General features: G+C 43.9%; 1 protein-coding gene and 1 long non-coding RNA gene across 2 annotated transcripts in view; both read left to right on the top strand.

The window, feature by feature from the left end:
- EVI5 (ecotropic viral integration site 5) overlaps positions 1 to 9,518 on the top strand; it is a 164,200-nt gene extending 154,682 nt beyond the window's left edge. The window contains 1 exon segment of the mRNA XM_032487092.1: positions 7,724 to 9,518. Within this exon segment, the coding sequence (XP_032342983.1) occupies positions 7,724 to 8,038 (315 nt within the window). The 3' untranslated portion in view covers positions 8,039 to 9,518.
- A 5,366-nt stretch (positions 9,519 to 14,884) lies between these two features.
- Positions 14,885 to 18,382, top strand: LOC116666114. The gene is made up of 3 exons (XR_004322964.1): positions 14,885 to 16,032; positions 16,311 to 16,458; positions 18,182 to 18,382. It is a non-coding gene; the product is annotated as an uncharacterized LOC116666114 (long non-coding RNA).
- The last annotated feature ends 2,205 nt before the right edge of the window (positions 18,383 to 20,587 follow it).

Raw genomic sequence — 20,587 nt, 5'->3', positions numbered from 1 at the left:
AACACTTACCCACACAGCCTAGACATGGAACTAGATGGTGAAGGTGTCTATAAACCTCCAATAGGTCACTTCTTAAAATACTTACTAGCCTCATGTTAATGGTTCTTTCCATTTTGATTTTTCCCCCCTGGTTGGCTGTGTGTCCATGTGTAGGCCATTGTATATTAAAACTATGACAGTGGGTCAGTGTGATAATAAGTGATAAATTAACAAGAAATCCTTAAGTCCAAACTCATTTACCCATACCAGATTTTCTTAACATGATCATTTATGATCCCTAAATATGATCTGTTGAGAGCAGTGTTTCTCAAAATGTGATCTATGGATTACCCTCTTCAGAATCACCTAGTACACTTGTTTAAAATGTGGATTCCTGAGCCCTACCTGCTGAATCCAGATGTCTGAGAGTAGGACCCATATAAAAACATGAAAATTATATTTTTAAAATAATCCCAGGTATTTGTTATACATAACAAAATTTATTAGTTACTGATCTAGAGAATCAGGAAGTCAGAAGGGTTCTCTTAACATCACCAACATCCTCGCAGAAATAAGGACTCAGAGCCACTGACTCTGAGTTGCATAGCCAGTGGAATCTCTCAGCCAGTTATGGCTCTTTTAGCTAATGTGTTTGGGAAATGGCAAATCTAATACCTAGAATAAGTTATTTTTAAATGTTACAGAAACTAGAAGGCATTTGTTAGAAGGAAACAACACAATAAGCTTGTTTTTACTTATTCTACATATTCATGTTTAAGGATAAAATAATATGAAGAGCAGGATTAGGTTACGTATTATATTTTTCTAAAAGGTCTTCTAGTGCAACAGGCCAAAGTTATTTAAAAACTTTTTCCTTTGCTTACAAATAGTCCAGGGTGGGAGGTGCTGGGTGTTAATTTGAAATGAAAGTGGCCATAATTTGATGGTTGTTAAAACTAGGTGATGACAACATATGAGCCCCCTAAAGCATTATGTGTATTTTAATAAATATTCTGTATTTAAAAATCTTTTTATTTATCCAGTTGGCAAAAATGGAAAAAACAAAACCACTGTGCCAGGTTGTAAGGAAAGCAAAACTTTTCAGGCAGTGTTTTGAGGATGTAAACTCATCCCACCTTCCCGGAGGGCAGCTTCAACACAGAACTCAAGGGCCTCAAGAATATTGAAACTTTGCACTGTATTATTTAGTACGTCCAATTCCAGGTCTTAAATATTCAGGCAACTCTGCAGGGCTATCGTGCTCAAAGATGTTCGTGGCAGTGCTATTTATACAGCGACACAGTGGGAACCTGAATCTCTCAGCAAGAGGATTGGGTAAAGCAGATCGTGGTACATTCCTAAATGTGATGCCCTACAGCCACTAAAAGACTATGACCTTGTTCTGAAAGGCTTGTTTAATAATCACCCCTGTGGATATTTGACAATAAATCTGTTTTTCCTCAGAGAGAGGAAAAAAGATTATGATGTTGACAAGTGTGTATGGTATGTTAAGTGAAAATTCAGGTTATAAAAAACTGTAGTAGCCAGTCCATGTTTGGAAAGTATATAAGGTTAGAAAAATCGTCTTGAAATATAATTAAAAAATTGAATGGGATTACCTTCAAAAATTGCCTTAGTTGACATGTTGCTGATGTAGTAATGAGTGCATGATAAAACCAGAAGAAAAGTGAGGTCAGTTTTTTGACAGTCATACAGCAGCGTTTCATGCCTTTCAGCTCTCTACGAAAATGCCCACACAAAAATTATGAGAAATTGCTGACTATTTTGTGGCACTATTAGTCTGTGATTGAGCATCAGCCCTTGATATCGGTCCGCAGTTGGACAGGCTGCTCCTAGAACAGAAGGAAGATCGGGAGGCTGGCTGGTCTGCACAGCCTCGGCTGAAGACAGGGGAGAGTCAGCGGTGACACCAGATCCTGAGTACTGGCACCCCGTGGGGCCTGGCTGAGGAAGCAGGAAGCGCGTCCCAATTGTGACTTCTTGCCTTTTTCATTTTAGATTAAGCATATTTTTTTTTCTGAAAAAAAATCTTTAATTAAAACTTGCTTGCAGCTGTGCACACGATTTGCAGCGTTGAAGAGTAGAAAGCTCCTGCGAGAAGCTGGCCGTGGATTTGGCTTTCACTCTTCCTTAGAGGCCTCTGTTTCAGCTCAACTGCTGATTCTTGGTTTTCAGCTTTCCATAAAATCTGTTGGCCTTTTCACACGGGGAAGGGTCTATGTCATTTTATTCTCCTCACCCTCATCATGAACACATGAACTTCATCTCTCCAGCTTAATAATATGATCTGCACAACATAATGGGTCTGGTTACGTTAATATTCAGGGTCTGCAGCGTTAGTTTGCATTTACATCATTACAGGTCCACACGAAGTCCATTCCCTGGGGACCACCAGGCCCCCGGGCGCCTGACTCCTGCTTCCCGGGCCTCTCCTCTGGGGTGGAGACCAAAGACAAGCTTGCAAAGGCTTACTTTTTTACAAGGTTCTGAGATGGTCTTAGGGAAGTTTGGAAAACAATGTTTTGGGGAGGGTTTGCTTGTTCGTTTTTTTGGTTGTAGTTTATCTTAAACAGATTTATTGAGATATAATTTACATATCATAGAGTTCTTCCACTTTAAGCGTAAAATTCAGTGGCTTTTAGTGTATTTACAGAGCTGTGTGACCACACCTGCAATGTGATTTTGGAGTATTTCTGTCACCCCAGAAAGAAAGCTCATGGCCGTTTGCTGTCATTCCCTTTCTTCTCCCCTTTCCCCTGATCCTTGGCAGCCACTATCTGCTTCCTGTCTCTGTAGACGTGCCTGTTATAGACGTTCTGTGTAAGTGGAATCGCGCGGCATGTTGGCTTTTGTATTTGGCTTCTCTGACTCAGCTTAATGTTTTTGAGGTTCATCCACGTGTCAGTACGTCAGTCCTGTCTGTGTCAGTTTCTGGTGTGCAGCACAGTGTTTCAGCCATACGTGTACATACGTGTATTCCTTTTCATGTTCCTTCTTATTGCCAGGTAACGTTCAGTTGTATGGGAACAGTGTCTGCTTGTGGTTTGCTCACCTGCACATGTTTACTCAGATGATTGTCTCAGCTTTTTCGTTTTCTTGGTGTGTTCTCTTCTGGGTGACTCTCTTCACCTTCATGAAGAAGTCTTTCCTCTGACCTGTTCCAGTCGGCTTCAGGGAGGTCTGGCTGCCTGCAGGCCTCCTGCACAGATGGCATCTTGGGAGCTTTTTTGTCTCCGTGGGAATCCCTTGGCCTCACTTTTCCTTTGTCCTGGAGCGAAGCTGAAGGACGTCTTCCTGGATGTGCTTCCTCTTGGCGGAGCATTTCACCTGCCTTTCTAGGGGGAAAAGGATTCATAGGAGATAAACTGTAAAAAGGATTTATCTGATTCCAGTTCTTGTGATTGAAGCAAAATATATTTTTTTATTAAGTCCTTGAAGCTTTTAACTCCTATTTTGGTTTCATATTTAATTGATTGTTTGAATGGGTATAAAATTTTTAAGAGAAGTACGATTTTTTAAAAATACAGATTAGAGGGGAGAGGATAGCCCAAGTGGTGGAGCACGTGCTTAGCATGCACGGAGTCCTGGGTTCAATCCCCAGCACCTCCATCAAATAAATAAATTACTTCCCCCCTGCGAAAAAAAAAAAAAAAACAACACAGGTCAGAAGTGTTCTTCTCAGAATTGTGACGGCTGCTCTGCTGTCTTTACACTATGAAGCCTGACACCATTCTGATTCTTGATCTTTTATGTAAAACATGTTTGGTTTGGGGCTGAATACTTTGTTTTTCCTTGGCTCCTGAGGTCCTGAAATTCCACTGGGCTGTACCGTGGTTCAGGTCCACTTGTATCTGTTCTCCTGGGCACTTGACAGGCCTCTCCGATCTCAAGGCTCCTGTCTTTCAGGCCAGAGAAATGTATGTCTAAGACCCTTCTTAGAACATCGTGGGGGTTTTCTTACATGGGTGCAGCGTTTTCAGAAGGAATAAATGATTTTTTTTTAATATTTTCTTTTTCCTGGATAGTCTGTTAACTCCTCGTTACCTTTCTTCTAGGTTCTCTCAGTTGCTTTCCTCACATTTCTGGTAATGTTGGACTCTGTGCTCAGACTTTAAGACTGAAGAACCTAAAAGCTGACAGGAAGTCCCTAGTGCCTGGGTGGGACTTGTCAGCTGTGACCATCGCTGTCGGGCGGTCCCGATGCACCCCTTCCAAGACGCCCCAGGGAAGAAACCCTTTACTCACGACCCAGACAGTCCTGTGCCTCTGTCTCCTTGGTGCGTCTCAGAAGTCCTTCCAGGCACATTGAGTGACTAAAAACCTATGTCTGCTTTTACCTGGAAGAGCGATGCTTGTTTTCTTGTCTGTGATACGAGTGTGTTACTGGCATCTCGCAGGTGAAGTTTTTGTCGTCGTCAGTGTCGTGAAGGTGTTCCTGTAGTCTTTAGCCTAAATTCAGAAAGACAGTGGCCCTGGAAAGAGTAGGCTCAAGTCTGCGTGTGTGTGTGCTTTTCAAGACAAGAATCAGTAGCTTTTGTCAGATTCTTTATCCCATGATTGACCCCAAAAAGATGTCAAACAAAAACAAACAAAATATTGCCTAGGGAGTGGTCCTTATCCCAGGATGTACATCAGAATTTTTCAGCTTTTTTGAATATATGCAGTCCTAGACCCTCCCCTCATACCGGGAGAAAGTTTTAGGAAAAGACGTTTAAACAGACTGCTCCTTGTTTCAGCCACCAGATGGTAGAGCTGGCCCAGAACAGCCTGGTTGTGCTGCTGAAAGGTGCTCCGTTCGTAGACACCGACGCGCACAGCAGGTGTTCACGTTCAGAAGCACTTCTGTCCTGAATAATGAGTAGTTCCGTTTCAGGCCCATCAGCTTCGTTCTGACTCAGCCCCATTTCGTTTGAACCCAGGATCTGCCACAGCGATTCTCTGAGTATATCAGAGTCTCTGAGATTTGTAAGAACGTAGATTCTGGGGCTTCACGCTCTGGGTTTTGGTTCCTTAAATCTGGAGAGCGACTCTACGTTTTAGTAGTTGTCCTCGGTTACCCTGATGCAGGTGATCGGGGGCCGTGTTCTGAGGATGCTGACAGCGTCCCTGAAGGTGTCTGTGAGAGGGGTGGACGGAGCAGGCTCCTCGTCTGCTTTTTGTTGCGGTTTAAGTGGAGTTAGCTCCCAGGCGGCCGGGAGCGCGGGTAAGCGGCACAGCTCTCGCGCGCAGGCGGCCAGGACCGGGCACCGCAGCGGGCCCGGCGCTGGTCTCCCCCCCCCCCCCCGCCCCACCTCCGCCGGGCCCCTTGCACGGGCTGAGGCGTCCGGAGGGCGTCCCCGCCCGCAGTCGGGCCCCTGCCCCTCCGAGCCGGGGGGGGGGGAGGGGGGCGCACGCCCGGGTGCGGGGGGCGCCTGCGGGGCCGCCGCCCGCCTTCAGACTTGCCTTCTCTCGGCCAGGAAGTGTCTCTGTGCCCCTGCTGCTCTGTGTCAGCCGTGCTCAGGTAAAGAAGCACTGCTTGCGTCTCCTCTGACTCTGAAGAAACGGCCGTCGAGCCTGTCGCTCGTCTGACCTGAGGTGGCTGTCGCGTTGGGCGGGAGGCCGCGTGTTCCGGCTGCAGCGCGCCTGCCAGCGCAGCAGGGCTCCGGCTTTCCCGTCGGAAGTCGTGGCTCCTCCGCCGCGCTCCTCCTCTGCGGCCAGGAAGGAGGACGCGTGTCACATCATGTTTCTTCAAAGGGGTCTGGGGGAAAAGAGAAAGGAAGAGATTAACTGACTCAGTCTTACCCGCGGCGCTATAAATCATGTGTTGCAATGCGGCGCTAGGATGTTGCATCAGGACGCGGCAGTTGTAGCAAAGCGGCGGGTGTCACAGCCGCGGGGAGGCCCGCGGGGCTCTGCGCCTTCCCCTCCGCGCGGTGGCTCAGGCCCTACCCGTGCTGCTGTGCCAGCGGGGAAGGTGTTACTTAAATTACATTGTACCCCGCTATGTTTTCTTGGCCTGGGGCCCAGGGATCTCTCTGAGGCAGACGTCTGTGCTCTGAGTGCCCACATCCCTCCGTTTGCCGCTGTCTCGCAGCAGCGCAGAAGTGCTCAGGTTTCTTCACTTCTTCCTGGAAGTCTACAGGGAAAGCGAGGAGGTGTTATGGCAGAGCTGTAATGTCTTTACTCCCAGAGCCGTTAGTTTTGAAAGTGTATGTAATATTTCCTGAATATTTCACATTGCCTTTATCTCAAGATTCAAACAATAGTGACCAGGAATTTGTCCCTGAGAAACAAAACTGCAGGTTAATAGCAATGATAAGGGCAGGAGACACGGAGAATATTTTAGCAAATTCTTGATAGTCAAGGTAGATTTTGGTAGTTAATTGTTATTATTTTGGATTTTTAAAAGGCTCTTTTGCTTTACTGCAGAAGAAAATTCATGGTATCTGAGAGAAATTAAATAAGTGATAATATCAAAGTTAAATTTTATATTTAAACATAAACTCTTGAGGAGAGGGCTGATGTCTTAATTATGTGGCCGTGGAAGTAGCCGTATCCATGGTGGTGGGTTTGGGGACTTGGAGGAAGTTAGGCAAAAAGAGGGAGGTGATAAAAAGAAATCTCCTTTAATCCTGATGAGTGTGGTTTTGATGTGTGACAACAGTGGGCTTTTCAGTACTGAAGTCCAGAATTTGTCAGACTTGCACAGCCAGAAATAGGTAGCATTCGGTCTTCGCAGCCCTTCCCACCTGGGAGTCTGGCCCCGTCAGACTCCAGGGGTGGAGAAACAGCCGGGCTCCCAAGGACGGAAAGAGCGGGCAGGAGCTGAGCCCTGTGTGCCCTTCTTCTCCGCCACCCCCTGGGAGGGCCGGGGGGAGAAGGCAGGAGCGCTGCACACCCCTTGCATCGCTCCCCCGCGCAGCAGGAGACATCAGCGGTGGGGAGGAGCATTTCTGCCCCCACCGAGTGGTAGTGGCGTGTGGTCTGTAGGCTGTTAGAACAGGATGGAGACTCAGAGCAGACTTAAATGATTTATACACCGTTTTCATCATTCCAAATTTACGTAGACATGCTCTCAAGACTGTGTGAGAGAGTTCAGAGTATTGTTTTTATTAAGTCCGTATCTTCTGTAGTTGCACGCTGAAATATATACAGTTGAACTGATAGGATGTATTTACCTCAAAATAATACAGGGTCAAGAGAGATACAGTGCAGCAAGATTGTCCATGGTGGGGGGGGGGGGGAATAGCTCGGTAGAGCACCTGCGTAGCATGCGTGAGGTCCTGGGTTCAATCTCCTGTACCTCCATCAAAAAAATAAAATAAAATAAATAAACCTAATTGCCTCCCTCCTGGGGAAAAAAAAAAGATTGTTCACGATGTGTCAGTTGTTGAAACTAAGTGATGGGTACATGGGGTTTATTGTATTATCTCGATGCAGTTCAAAGCTAAACTTTGGCATTGGCTGTTTCTCCTCAGCAAGCCACACTACCTGAGTCTCTGTTTCCTAATCTCCAACGTGAAGATAATAAAACCTACCACATAGATTGTTGTGGTGATTCAGTTAAAATAACAAGTTACGTGCCCACGGCATAACACGTAGGAATTGCTGAAAAATTGGTGGCTTATGTCTCTAAATGGAAAAAGATCAAGGTCTCTTCCTCCTCAAACATGAAATACTTGCTTTCGTGGGATGTGTGTCTTCCCCCCAGTCGAGTATATTAACTCAGATTTTGTTTTGACAGCTCAGGTGCCTAAAAGGCCAGAGGGGCTTCTCCAGCCAACCCCCTTTTGATGGAATCCACATCGTCAACCATTTAATAGGAGATGACGAATCATTCCATTCCTCTGATGAAGAGTTCATAGATAACTCCTTACAGGAAAGCGGTGTCGGTTTTCCTTTGCACAGAAAATCTGGCCTGACGTCTCTGGACCCCACCGTGGCAGATGGCAGCGAAAGCGATGCAGAAGACAGCGTGCCGGAGGCCAGAGAGGGCCACGGCGGTTCTCAGAAGGAGCGGCCCCCGAGGAGGAGAGAGTCGTACTCCACCACTGTCTGACCGTCACTGTGACCTGGACTGTGGGCTTTTTTAAGGGATCAGTTATCAGATGATTAAGGGTTTTTGGAACATATCTGTTTCATATGTGTACATATATACATATATATATATATATATATATATATATTTTACAATCTTATCTGCCTTTTTATCTTTGCCAAATCTTCACCACTGACTTACCATTGCCATAAGGTAGACTGGAATATGGTTAATGGGAAAAATAAGGTTCTAACAGAATTACTGAAGATTAATGTTTCTTGTTTAGAAAATGCAGTTGTATCTATACGTGGGAACCGTTTTGAAGTTCAGAACTATGGAAAGTTGAATTTTTCAAACAAAACTGTTCTTGTGCAATATTTTATGCTCAGTAAACAAGTTGTATATTTATGTTTATCAATTTGTTTTCAGGGCAGCTGTCTACACACATTTGACCAAGACACACATCTCATTTACCTTGGGTTTTTTTGTGTTTGGGAATTTTTTTCTTCCAATTAAAATTACTGCTTTGTTGGTGGGCCACTGAAAATTCCCAAACACAAAGCCTTCTTTTCATATGACTTTGTAAACAAGTTCATGGTTATCTGTCTTGAGAATTTCACATTTTGTTTTAATTTCAAAGTTTTATGTGCATATGATGCTTCCATGTGTTGCCTACCGGTCAGAGTAGTAAGTTAACTACAAATATATTGCTTTTTTTGTGTATATTTATAAACCTGCATCACCCAACATTGAACATCATTTTATATGGAGAATGTATGTGTTGCAAAATGACTGCCTTCAGCATTCTAACAGGACTTCTGTAAATGATAGGTTAAAAGAAAATTGAAAATAAATCCAAACACTAATATTTTAATAGCTTTAATATTTTGCTTAGCACTCAACACTAGCAGATTCATAACTTAACTGATGCTTGTTCAAAAACACTATTGGTGAAATCTTTTACTTCATGTGTATGTAACTAATAAATTTTTCATGATTAGAGAGATGATAGCACGCATTATTTAGTGCTAATATTCTATGTAATACAATTTAAGCAGTGGACTGAGGTCCAAGGTACACAACAATTATATCTGCAAATAATCTATGAACATTATCTTCAGATTCTCTAGTTACTAATCTAAAGATAAAGCAAGCCATAAGAATCCTTTCCTACCAATTCTGTTGTATCATCTAGACTTTTTTTCCCCTAGAAAACAATACCTGTCATTGATAAATTGGAGAAAACACTCAAACTACACTTACTCTGTGGAAAGATGTGTTGACTGAATGCTTTTCATTCTCATTTTAATCAGCAGCCTTGGGGAAAAAAACAGCCTTCAAGAATAAGAGGAAGGTAGAATTCAGTAAATATGGAGGTACAATTTTGCACAGTATGTTGCATGGAGAAAAAAAAATTACATGACAGAATGAAATAGAAGAGATAAAAATAGGTTTCTGTCTAAAACCAGGAGTTATGCCTTATTAAAGATTTTCCCAGCAAGCCCTTTGTAGCTATTTGCTTGAGAAACAAGATTGAAAACTTGCCTACTGTGTCGGCAGCACCAGGCTAAATCTAGTGGTTAAGTAGTTTATCTGTGGTCACAGGTCAGTAAGTAGCAGAGCCAAGGTGTTAATCCAGATCTCTCTGACTCTAGAGCGTTTGAAAAGGCTTAGGTGATGAATTTCTCAAATTCCCTGCTTTTCTGACAATTAATGTGATTTAAATAAATTTGATTTAAGTGTTTCCTGAATATATTACAGCTATAGCTGTATATATGTGAGCACACGGCTTTACACCACTTACGAGTGTAGATACGCCTCCTAGAACTGGCTGACTGGCGCTCTGGGATTCTCTTTGGTTCATTACTATCTGCGTAGAGGCTATTGCTGCCCAAGTGAAATTAGATGATTCATGGCCACATGACAACTTTGACCCCCCCATCAGGAAATCTGAATGACACAGCCCATGAGCCAGTTCCCTCCAACCACCTGTTTTTATGGGGCCCACAAGCTAAGAGTAGTTTTTTACATTTTTAAAATAGTCGAGTTAAAAATCACAAGGAGAATGTTTGTGTCACGTGAAACTCATGCACTCCGAATCTCAGCGCTGACGGAGCTCTGTGGGTGCGTACCCTTGCTTACTCATTTGCACTTTGTCCGTGGCTGCTTTTGTGCTCCAGAAGCAGCGGAGTAGCTTGAAACACCTGCTCTCTGTCCCTTCAGAGGAAGAGCTGGCTGCCCTGAACTGAGACTCTAAAACACAGGTTTGCCTCTTCAGTTTGTGTCAATAGAAGATTGAACCATTTGCTTTTGCTGTTGAGCTAATGCTTTGGGAACCTAAAGTTTCTTGGTGGGTCTTATACTCAGGACTAGTGAAAAGGGAGTGTGTGCCAGCTATTTTAGGTTACGAAGTCTTTCGTGCCATAGGCAAATTTGGAAGGACATCTGTGCCTTGGAGATGGAGAGAGACAGCAAGGAGTTCCGGAATCCTGGCACAGTTCTTGAGCGCGCGGTCATTGGCCCTCAGATGTGCTTCGTTGAGTCAGTGTTACAATTTTACTTTAAAAGGAAGAATATCTTTCTAGAATCACGTTTCAACTCTAAACCTTGAAAGATATTCTTAGAGAATTTCACAGGTACTGTTTCTGGTTAGGAATTAGCTGTCAAAGGAATCACAGTAAGTAAACCTTAATCTGTTGAGACTTCTGTAATTTGGACAATGAAAAACTAGAAACAACAATCTTCTCATTTAAGATCTTTGATTCAAATACTTCTCAGAAGGATTTAAAATCTTCCCGGCCTTTAGGGTGTAATAGAATAGAGACTGCGTTCTGATTTGACTCCATTTCACTCAAATTAAGACTTTGAGGCATTGGACAATGTTCTCTTGACAGATTTTATTTATTTAATCTCTGGTATTTTTGTGTCACTTAAATATTACTCTGTTAAACACTTAGAGTTGAGGAATACTCAGCGGGTTGGGGGAATGAAATGAACTTTTTAAAACTCACAAAATATTTACCCCCTTGGGATAGTTATTTCCTGGTATCATTGCCATCATGGGGTGAAATGCTGAGAGTAAAAACCACAAGTCATCTGAATAAAATGGAAATTGCATTGAGGCAATGAAACAAGAGACTTCATACATCAAGAAAGTATTTCAGCTTTGTAAAAAATTAGTGAAGTTTTTCTTCCTGGAAAAATACATCAAAGATACAAGTTTACACCATTTCGACCCTTTTTATTGACATGTAGTAGGCGCTCACTGTTTGATGACCAATTGAGACATCAAGTCCCAGCTACCTGGCTGGCTCTTTTGGGAGAAAAAACAACTTTTTCTTAGCTCTGAACATGATACAGCTTGTCACTCTCCAGATAGTGCCTTTGATTGAAAAGACAGTCTAGGCCTTTTTAAGTGTTTTCTTTCTGACATAAGAAATGATTTGGTTCCTCGTTCTTCTTTACTTTTTACATAATGCACTATAATTTTTAGATTTAAAGTAAAATAAGTGTATGAGTTGTGCTTTGGTAAAGCCCTTTCCTGGCCGGTTTGATTACTGTGGAGGCATCAGATGTCGACAGCTAACAGTTCATGAAATCAGTGATTTACTTTGTTAAATCAATGAGCTTTAGCCTGAAAGTTATTGCTGCTCTGTCATTAATGAAACAGTTTTTTAAAATTAATTTGTTCTACTGAAATTAAGTTTTCTGGTTAGAAATAGAGTGGACGCTGTTTATCATCCAGGTTTTACATCCCATGCATTGATCTACCTGCCCCTTCTCTTCACTCCAAAGAAGAGAGAACAGAATAATACACTAGATGTGCTATAGAGATGCAGAATTATAATGTGTTTCATTTTACTGTTGGAATTTCTTATTACAACATTGTATGATAACCTGAAATGTTTACTTGTGCCTTTGCTTTAAACAATTAAAATGTTCCATTTTATTAAAATTTGTTTCCTTAAACTATTCAACTTAAAAGGGCAGAGACATCTGTTTTAAAAAACCTGTTTAAGGGGGCAGGGTATCGCTCAAGTGGCAGAGCACAAGCTTAGCATACAGAAGGTCCTGGGTTCAGCCCCCAGTACCTCCTCTAAAAATAAATAGGTAAATCGAACTACCTCCCCCCACCAATATAAATTAATTAATTAACATATGTAAAGGAAATTTTTTAAAACTGTTTTAAAATGCATGGCCTAACATCACACACTCATTCGTGAGGCTTGTGCTCCGTGGCTGTGGGGACCGTGTCCACCTGGCCACCCCATGTATAGTCAGTGCCAAGAGAGCCTGGTGCACAGTTTCCCAGTTAACAAAGGCCAAGTCTCTCAGACATGCTAATTATTTGAAGATATTAATGGCAATATTTTCATTTCACATTGTGTTTTAGGTTATTAAATTAGCAACTAATTCAATAAATACATTTAAGTATATAATTTGAATATATGTACAGACGCAATTATAAAAAGAAAGTTAGGCCTTCGTTATCTTTATCACAATGTTAATATCATTTAATTCAGAAGCATTAGTTCATTATATAGTCTGCTTATTCCCAAAAGGATTTTAGGCACTTTGTAAAGATACACGAAACATGACAAGACGGTTGTAGTTCAGGGCTTGTTTACCTTGGCACTGCTGACATTTGGGGCCAAACTGTTGCAAGTGGCTGTCCTTGCGTTGTAGGATGTTTATCAGCATCCCTGAGCTCTGCCCACTAAATGCCAGCAGCACCCCCTCCTTAAGCTCTGACAGCCCAAAATGTCTCCAGTTGCCAAAATAGGGGAGGACCGAGAATAAAAACCACCCTGATTGAGAATCTCTGGTATATATTTAGAAGTGGGGTCAAAAACCAAAAAGCCACTGGGACCAAAACTAAAAATATATACACCCTATTGAAGATGGATAACAAATTTGACTGTTTCTAGTAGTCGGTGAGAAAAGTAAAACCTGAACCACGATGAGCCACCGTAGGGTGGCTGTTAAGACACACACGCAATGTAACAAGCGTTGGTAAGGATATGGAAAAATCGGAGCCCTTGTCCGTTGCTGCTGGGAATGTAAAGTGGGGCAGACATTGTGGAAGGTTTTGGCAATTCCTCAAAAAACCCTAAACATAGATTTACCATATGGTCCAGCAATTCCACTTCTGGACATAGACACGAAAGGAAACAGGGAGGCAGACGGATAGGTGTACACCAGTGTTCACACTGGCACTATGCACGGAGCCGAAAGGTGGAAACAAGTGATCATCAGCAGATGACTGGGTAAATAAAATGTGGTGTACACAAACGATGAAACACTATTCAGCTATAAAAAGGAATGAAATTCTGATACCTGTTACATGGATGAACCTTGAGAAATGCTAAGTGAAGGAAGCAGACGCACAGTGCGCTTCCACTGGTAGGAAGTACCTAGAGTGGCAAGCTTACAGACAGGCTCACAGGTGTGTCTGCACTGCTCACACACCCAACACGCAGACGTTAACCGGGGGCAGGAGTGTGCAGGAAAGGGAAGTTGCTGCTTAGTGGACACAGAGCTTCTGTTCGGAATGGTGGAAAAGTTCTGGAAACAGATAATGGTGATGGTTGCACAACACTGAATGTACTTAATGCCACTGAATTGTACACTTGAAAATGGTCAAAATAGTTTTTAAAAAATAGGCAAGCTAAGAACTCAGAGTCAGCCTATAAATTAAATAGGCTCAAATATATAGAGAAGGGGGGAAAAAAGCTAAAAACCAGAAGAGCTACCAAATTTGCAGGGCCCAAGAAGCAAGAAGATTCTTCAGGTGTAGAACCCTGGTACTGGACTGGGCTCGAGCTTTGTGCTGCTGAAACCCGGGTAAATCACAGGGCCTCGTGGCTTCCCTGCTGCTCCTTGCACACTGCGCTCCCGCCCTGGGCCTGCCCCTTCCTCCGTGGCCTTCTGCCACATCCCACCGGGCTAGCTCCCTAATGCGCTGGTCTCTGCTCTTATCACCGCACAGAAGGCCTTTCCTGACACCTCCTCTGAAAAAGCCCCTTCCCAGCTGTTTCCTCGGCAGCGCTGGTAGCCGTCTGGCGTCCTGTGCGTTTTCTGGCTTCTGTCTGCTCGCACTAGAATCCAGGCTGTCTGAGTTTTTGTCTCTTCGCCCCGGTACTGAGAACAGTGCCTTGGCTCACTGTACATATCTGTCGAATGAGTAAATGAATAGTTGAATGGATCGCTGTACCTCAGTTTGTTCACTATTAAAATGGGATAAACAACATCTGAAATACAAATGTTGGCAGAAAACCCAGGATCCCAGTGCAGCCAGCCTCACTCCGGAGCCCTCTAATGACCGAACGCTGCTTGGGCGCGTCCACCAGGCATGCTGAGGAGGCAGAGACGAACCAGACCCACTCCTGTTCTCCAGCGCGGAGTGAGAGATACAGACACAGTGACGTCAGAATGCAGAGATTACGTCCAACCTGGGGGGAGGACCACCTTCGTCCCCCTCCTTCCTCCTCGCCCTCCCAAAAGCCCCACCCTGCGGCAGGGCAGGACCATGACCCTGCCACCACTGCTCTGTGAGCCCCTGTGACCTGCTCTTACACAGGTGCCGATGCTATCCGCTCCGAGTGTATGACTTCATCTCTGCTGCACTCTAGATTTTACCAAGGACGTCCAGAAATGGAGGATGTGTGTGGGATTTCAGGCCCAGAGAACCTTTTTCTATGTATCCTCCTGAGCTGACTCTTACAAGGTAACTGCTACCGTGTCCACATTAAGGTCAGAGACTGTCCTTACCCCCTTGACACCCCAGGCTGGCCACTTTTTCAGAGACTGCAAGGGTCTTCTTCTGAGGCTGTCCTTAGGAAGAGGAGACAGCAGGGCCAGGTGGAAAGAAACTAGTTGACTTTCAAGATGTTGCTTCTCTGATTTTTTTTTCAAAGGAAATGCATACTGTACACATGAGAGACTCCAAGGCTGAGAGATGCTGTGGCAGTTGAGATGCACCTGGAGCTCCTAACTGCTCCTGCCCCTGCTTCAGGGGCTGGGCCCGCAGCCCCTGCACACAGCCCTCCCTCCTCGGCAGGTGGGCAGAGCAGCCGGTCCGGTCACTGCGCCGCCAGCCTCATCTTCTCCCCCACGAAGAGCTCTTCCTTCTCCCCAGGCAGAGGCTTTCCTGGTCTCTGGTGTCACCTCTCCCACTCCCACCCGGGACCGGACGAGGTGGCCATCCTCGGTGTTGGCTGCGCTTCTCTCTTCAAGGCACGAGTGTGGAGGACCTGCCTGCCCTGTTTTATAAACTCCCAGCCCTTCACCGGAGCTCAGGACGGGGCCACCCGCACTCGGCAGAGAGAGTTTCAACCCCTTGGTTCCTGAGTTTGTCTCTGCAGCCTCCTCGCTACACATGAGCCCAGATAAACCTCCGGTCAGGAGCAGGCTGCTCGGCTGAAAGGGGTCTCAGAGCCCACCCCTCTGCCCGCCTCATCAGCCCGAGCTGCTGCAGGAACGCACAGGCAGCTGCCCGGCGGGGAGGGGGCGCCCCAGGCAGCGGGAGTTCGTGATGGGAAGCATGAGCATCTCAGTATAGAGAAAAACATGATGCGTTTCCCCCCAGGTAACTCTTAGCCAACTCGGAGGCCAAGGCAGGCCCAGCCCCAACCTGTCCCGGCCAGCTGCCGTCCCGCTGTGCCCCGTGGACGGGCGCTCCGGCCACGCTGGGGGTGGAGTAGTCACAGGCCCACAGGGGCCGCGGGGAGGTGTGATGTCTGGTCTGGCTCACGGCCCTTGACACTCTTTCGCTATTTTAAACGGATCCCACAGCCTTTCATTTGCTTCACTGATTTCTCTAAAATAGAATTGTTTATTTGTGGGTCAGAATTGGAGAAGCTTCTTATTCATCACCAAACTGCTCTTTGATGAGCCTGGAGACAAGTACCAGAGCACAGAAGGGCTTGGCCCCTAGAAAGCGCTCCGTGACCGTTAGCCCACGGCGCACAGCATCTCTGACTCCCCAGAACCAACGTGGGCCCCTCAGTCTGCAGGTACGGGTTTGAATGTTCCTTCTGCTCTGGCTTCTCGTCTGCACCCCAGTTCTGAGGTCCCACTGTCTACACGGCACATCCACATAAATGTGCTCGCGGTGATGGCCCGACACTCTCTTTCCTCATGTCTGCCAGCGGCAGTAATTATGCTAGCTGTTGTTGTCATTATTAACACATACCCTAAAGTCTCCTGGCTTACCACGTCATTTCTCACTCACGCTACATACACGTCTGTCAAAAGTTGGCCACTGCGCTGCCCTACCTCATGTTTCCTCCAGGAACCAAGCTGATGGAGCCACTGCTGTCTCGAACGTGGATGACTGTTAACGGTGGAAGCAACAGTGATGTGGTGAACCGTGTGCTGGCTCCCAAAGCTTCTGCCAGGAAGGGATCCATGTCATTTCCAGTCACATTTTATTGGCTAAGGTAAGTCACACGACTAAAACTCCTCGAAGGAGAAGCAGTAAATATTTGGAAACATGGTACTTTGTGCCTAAAGGCATTTCAAAATAACAGCTTTATTATGTTGTGTATAATTCACACATCACAAAATTCTGCCTTTTAAAGTACACAATTGCAAAATTTTTAGTATATGCACAGCTGTTCAGCCATTAGCAGTAGCGATAACGTTTCACACCAATTTCAGAATATTTTCATCACTCCTAAGAGGAAGGCCCATCACTCTCTGTTCTCCCCTCCCCCTGCCCCGACTTCCAGCACACAACTACAGATGCGCTTTGTTTCTGTGGGCTTGCCCATCCAGGACATCTCTTACAGATGGACTTACACAGTATGTGACCTTCTGCAAAAAATAATCGCATACTGTTCTGGAGGCCCGTTCACGCTGTGCGTGTGTGAGTGCCTGACCCCTTTCTCCGCCGAACGCTCCGGGGTGCGGGTGCGCTCTGTTCACTTGCGCTCACAGGCTGATGAACGCGGGCGCTCACAGCTCTGCGCTGCCGTGAGCGTCCGTGCGCGTGCTTCTGTGTGGGCTCGGTCTTCAGTTCTCTTGGGCGTATACTTAAGAGTGGGATTTCGGGGGCATATGGTAATTCTGTTTAATATTTTGAGGAACCACCAAACTGTTATGCGTCTGTAGCATGTTACAGGCCCGTGGACACTGTGGTGAGGGTTCCAGTTTCTCCGCTTCCTCAACACTTGTTACTGCCTGTCCTTTTCTTTCTTTTTTTTTTTTTTTACATTTTGTATTGATTTATAATCATTTTACAATGTTGTGTCAAATTCCAGCGTAGAGAACAATTTTTCAGTTATACATGAACATACGTATATTCATTGTCACATTTTTTTTGCTGTGAGCTACCACAAGATCTTGTATATATTTCCCTGTGCTGTACAGTGTAATCTTGTTTATCTGTTCTTCATATGCCTGTCAGTATCTACAAATTTTGAAATCCCAGTCTGTCCCTTCCCACCCTCCCCCCCTTTTACTACATATTTTATTGGCTGTTCGTCATATAAACATTCTTTAATTTATTTCACCAATAGTCTATTGTTGGACATGTGTTCCCAATTATTGCCATGAATCTGCTTAAAGGAAGCTGTAACACACATCCTATGTCCTTATATTACTAAAAGTAGAATTCCTAGATCAGAGGGTGTGTATATTTAAAATATGTTTTTCTGACACACATTGCCAATTTACCCTCCGCAGATTGACATTCCCATTAGTAACATGAAGGAATGTTCATTTTCCTTGTAGAACATACTTTTGGAAACAAATAAGCTAATTTAAACTGAAGATATATATTCTTTGTAAATGGAAACTGGTGGCATTGAATAGATTTGGGGGGATTTCCTCTCTAATTTGAGCGACATCTTCATGGATTATAGTCATAACATTTATTATTACCATTATGCTTCTGACCACCCTTAGAACAAATACTCTGGATTACATATAGAGCTATCTTTTCTTCAGCTTAACTAAGAGCATCCTTGTCCTAGAGCCATAATACTTAAGAATTCGATCAGGGCGGTCAGGGCACTGAGGAGAGTAAGGTGGCCGAGAGCTTTCAAACACCTGGTGATTTACCATTTGGTGAATTTTACATCAACTTCTTTGGGTGTGGAAAACTCATAACCAGTTTTCCTGAAAGTGAATGTATCACCTTCCTACTCGTGATTTGTCCAGGACTACTGAAGAGCCGAGAAAACCCTAGGATCAACGATGAAAAACCAAAGTCTGGAACGGCCACCTAACACATAAAAGTAAAGATCTTCTGTAATTTTTCTTGCCTCAAAAGCTGTTGCTAAGGGTCCTTATTCTTTATAGAGATGTCCTGAAATATTTATAGAAGTGATACGATATTTGAGATTTACTTCAAAACAGGTGGAGAAGGAGAGCAGTGGATTGGGAGATAAATGAAACAAGTTTGGCCAGAGATTCACTGTTGAAGCTGGTTGATGGATTCATGGGGCACATTTTACTGTTCTATCAATATGCGTTTGATATTTTCCATGAAAACAAAATGAAACAAAAACCATAAAATCTCCTTTGCTATGAACTTTTGGGAAAAATTGAGACGGGCCATCCATTCTCCAGGGCAAGATGGTGGAGGGGCATCCACATGTGAGCTGGCTCATGGAAGGCTCACGTCACCTCACTCTGCAAACCAAGGTCAATGGCCTGGGTGTTTGTAGTTCCTAAGCCTGTTTCTAACCAGAATGGACTCCCACTTTAAGCACCTGGTTAAAAAATAAAAATTCAATAAAGCGCCCAAGGTACTGAAAATGTTCTAGGTCTTGAAGTGGCAATACAGTACGTAAGGGTTAACCGAGCTATACCCTTAAGCTGTGTGTACTTTTACTAACATTTACGTATGTAAATGATACAACAATAGAAGTTTATAAGAGAGAACAAAGTACCCAAGACTTTATGTCTAGAGCTGTTTAAGATAGTTGTGAACTGCCAGCTCTGATCCTCAGAAACAAGAGGCACTGCCGACTTGTTCCTTCTGCAGACACCATCGTGCCAGCATAAGGGCAGCATGTAGCTCAAGTCTTAAAAAGCCAGCCTGAATACAGGACCACCTAGTATGTTTGCTTACTCCAGTGGGGGCAGCATAACCAGTGGTAAAAGTCAGGCGTTAACATCAGATCTGCTTAGGTTTGAATCCCATTAAGTAACTGTGTGACTTTGGGCAGAATTACCTCTCAGCCTCAGTTTTCTTACCCATAAAATAGGAAGAATAATAATAACGCTGCCTACTTCATAGGGTTGTTGTATTCAACGAGATAATATGGGGAAAGAACTCATAGTCCACAACCCCCCCAAAATTAGTTATTAGCTTGGTTGACGAATTTTTAGCCTGGGTTTTTCATGTTAGCTGATGTTGCACGTAAGGAACAGGCAGACTCTAGACATAGCTTGTCTATTACATGCAACACTGTATTCCTTCGAAACCTTCTCAGCCTTTCGATCTGTTGGCAGGAATTGGTTACAGGTCCGTCTGTACAAGTTCAAGACAGATACACTCAATCCTGCTGCCCCCTATTAATGCTTGTATTAAATCTTAAAGAACCTGAGCAATAGAACAGGTGTCATAGATGAGAAAGACAACTGCCTTCTGTTGTAAAACACCGAAAAGCAAGCACCTTTCTCAATGCAGATAAGACCATTCTTATTATCTCAAACTCAGAGCTCCTGATAAAACCCTCTTGGCTAATCACTGCCAGGGAGCTCAGATATTTGCAAAATAAATTTACATTTGGTAGTTATTTCTCATCTTTAACTGGTTAACAATGTTATATAAGTTACTTTGTCTAATTAGCTCCATACACATCACAGATACTTCATCCTATAGGGTAGATATGGCAAGAAATATTCCAACTAAAAGTTATGACTTCCAAGGGTGCTTAGTTAAGATTTTATTTTGGTGTTAATATTTTTATTTAGAGCTTATGTTAAGGTTATGTTGGAATTGTATCTGGTTAGAATTATTTGGATGTTCATTGTACTATTTTTTTAAACTTTTCTGTATTGAAAATACAAAGTCAGGAAGATGTAGCTGTGACCATGTTCTCTGGATGTGACCTTTGAGGGCCTTATTTGTGTGCTACAAAGACTCCAGACAATTTCCTCAGGAGAAGTCTACACCCTGACTGTGGCTTTCCCTTGTGGGTGAGAAAAGCCTTTCACCCCGCCAGCTGTCCTTAGGCACCTCAGCTTTCATAATAGGTCAAACTCTATTCTTGAATTGTCAATTAAGGCATATGTGTCTGAATTTAAGACAACTTAGAATAGCTACATTCCAGGATTTGGCTGGGAGTGTAATCTCATTTTGTCACCCAATATTTGTTAAAAACTCAGTAAGGAGAAGCAATTTTCAGGGAGGATTATTTCAAGCATACATCAATTTTTGCACTTTTTCCGTCAGTCTAAAACATATCCATGGATTAAACCAGTTCACTAGACAGCTGGCACCTTGCCAGACAGTGCCATCATTTCCTGAAGTATAATTTTTACCAATTTGTACTTTTGTGTGATATCAACATTGTATATTGAGTGTGTGAGAAACAGCAACTTTTGTTGCATCTA

Source organism: Camelus ferus, chromosome 9 (genome assembly GCF_009834535.1).
Source record: "Camelus ferus isolate YT-003-E chromosome 9, BCGSAC_Cfer_1.0, whole genome shotgun sequence".
Lineage (NCBI taxonomy): Eukaryota > Metazoa > Chordata > Mammalia > Artiodactyla > Camelidae > Camelus > Camelus ferus.
This window is presented reverse-complemented; position numbering and strand designations above follow the sequence as displayed.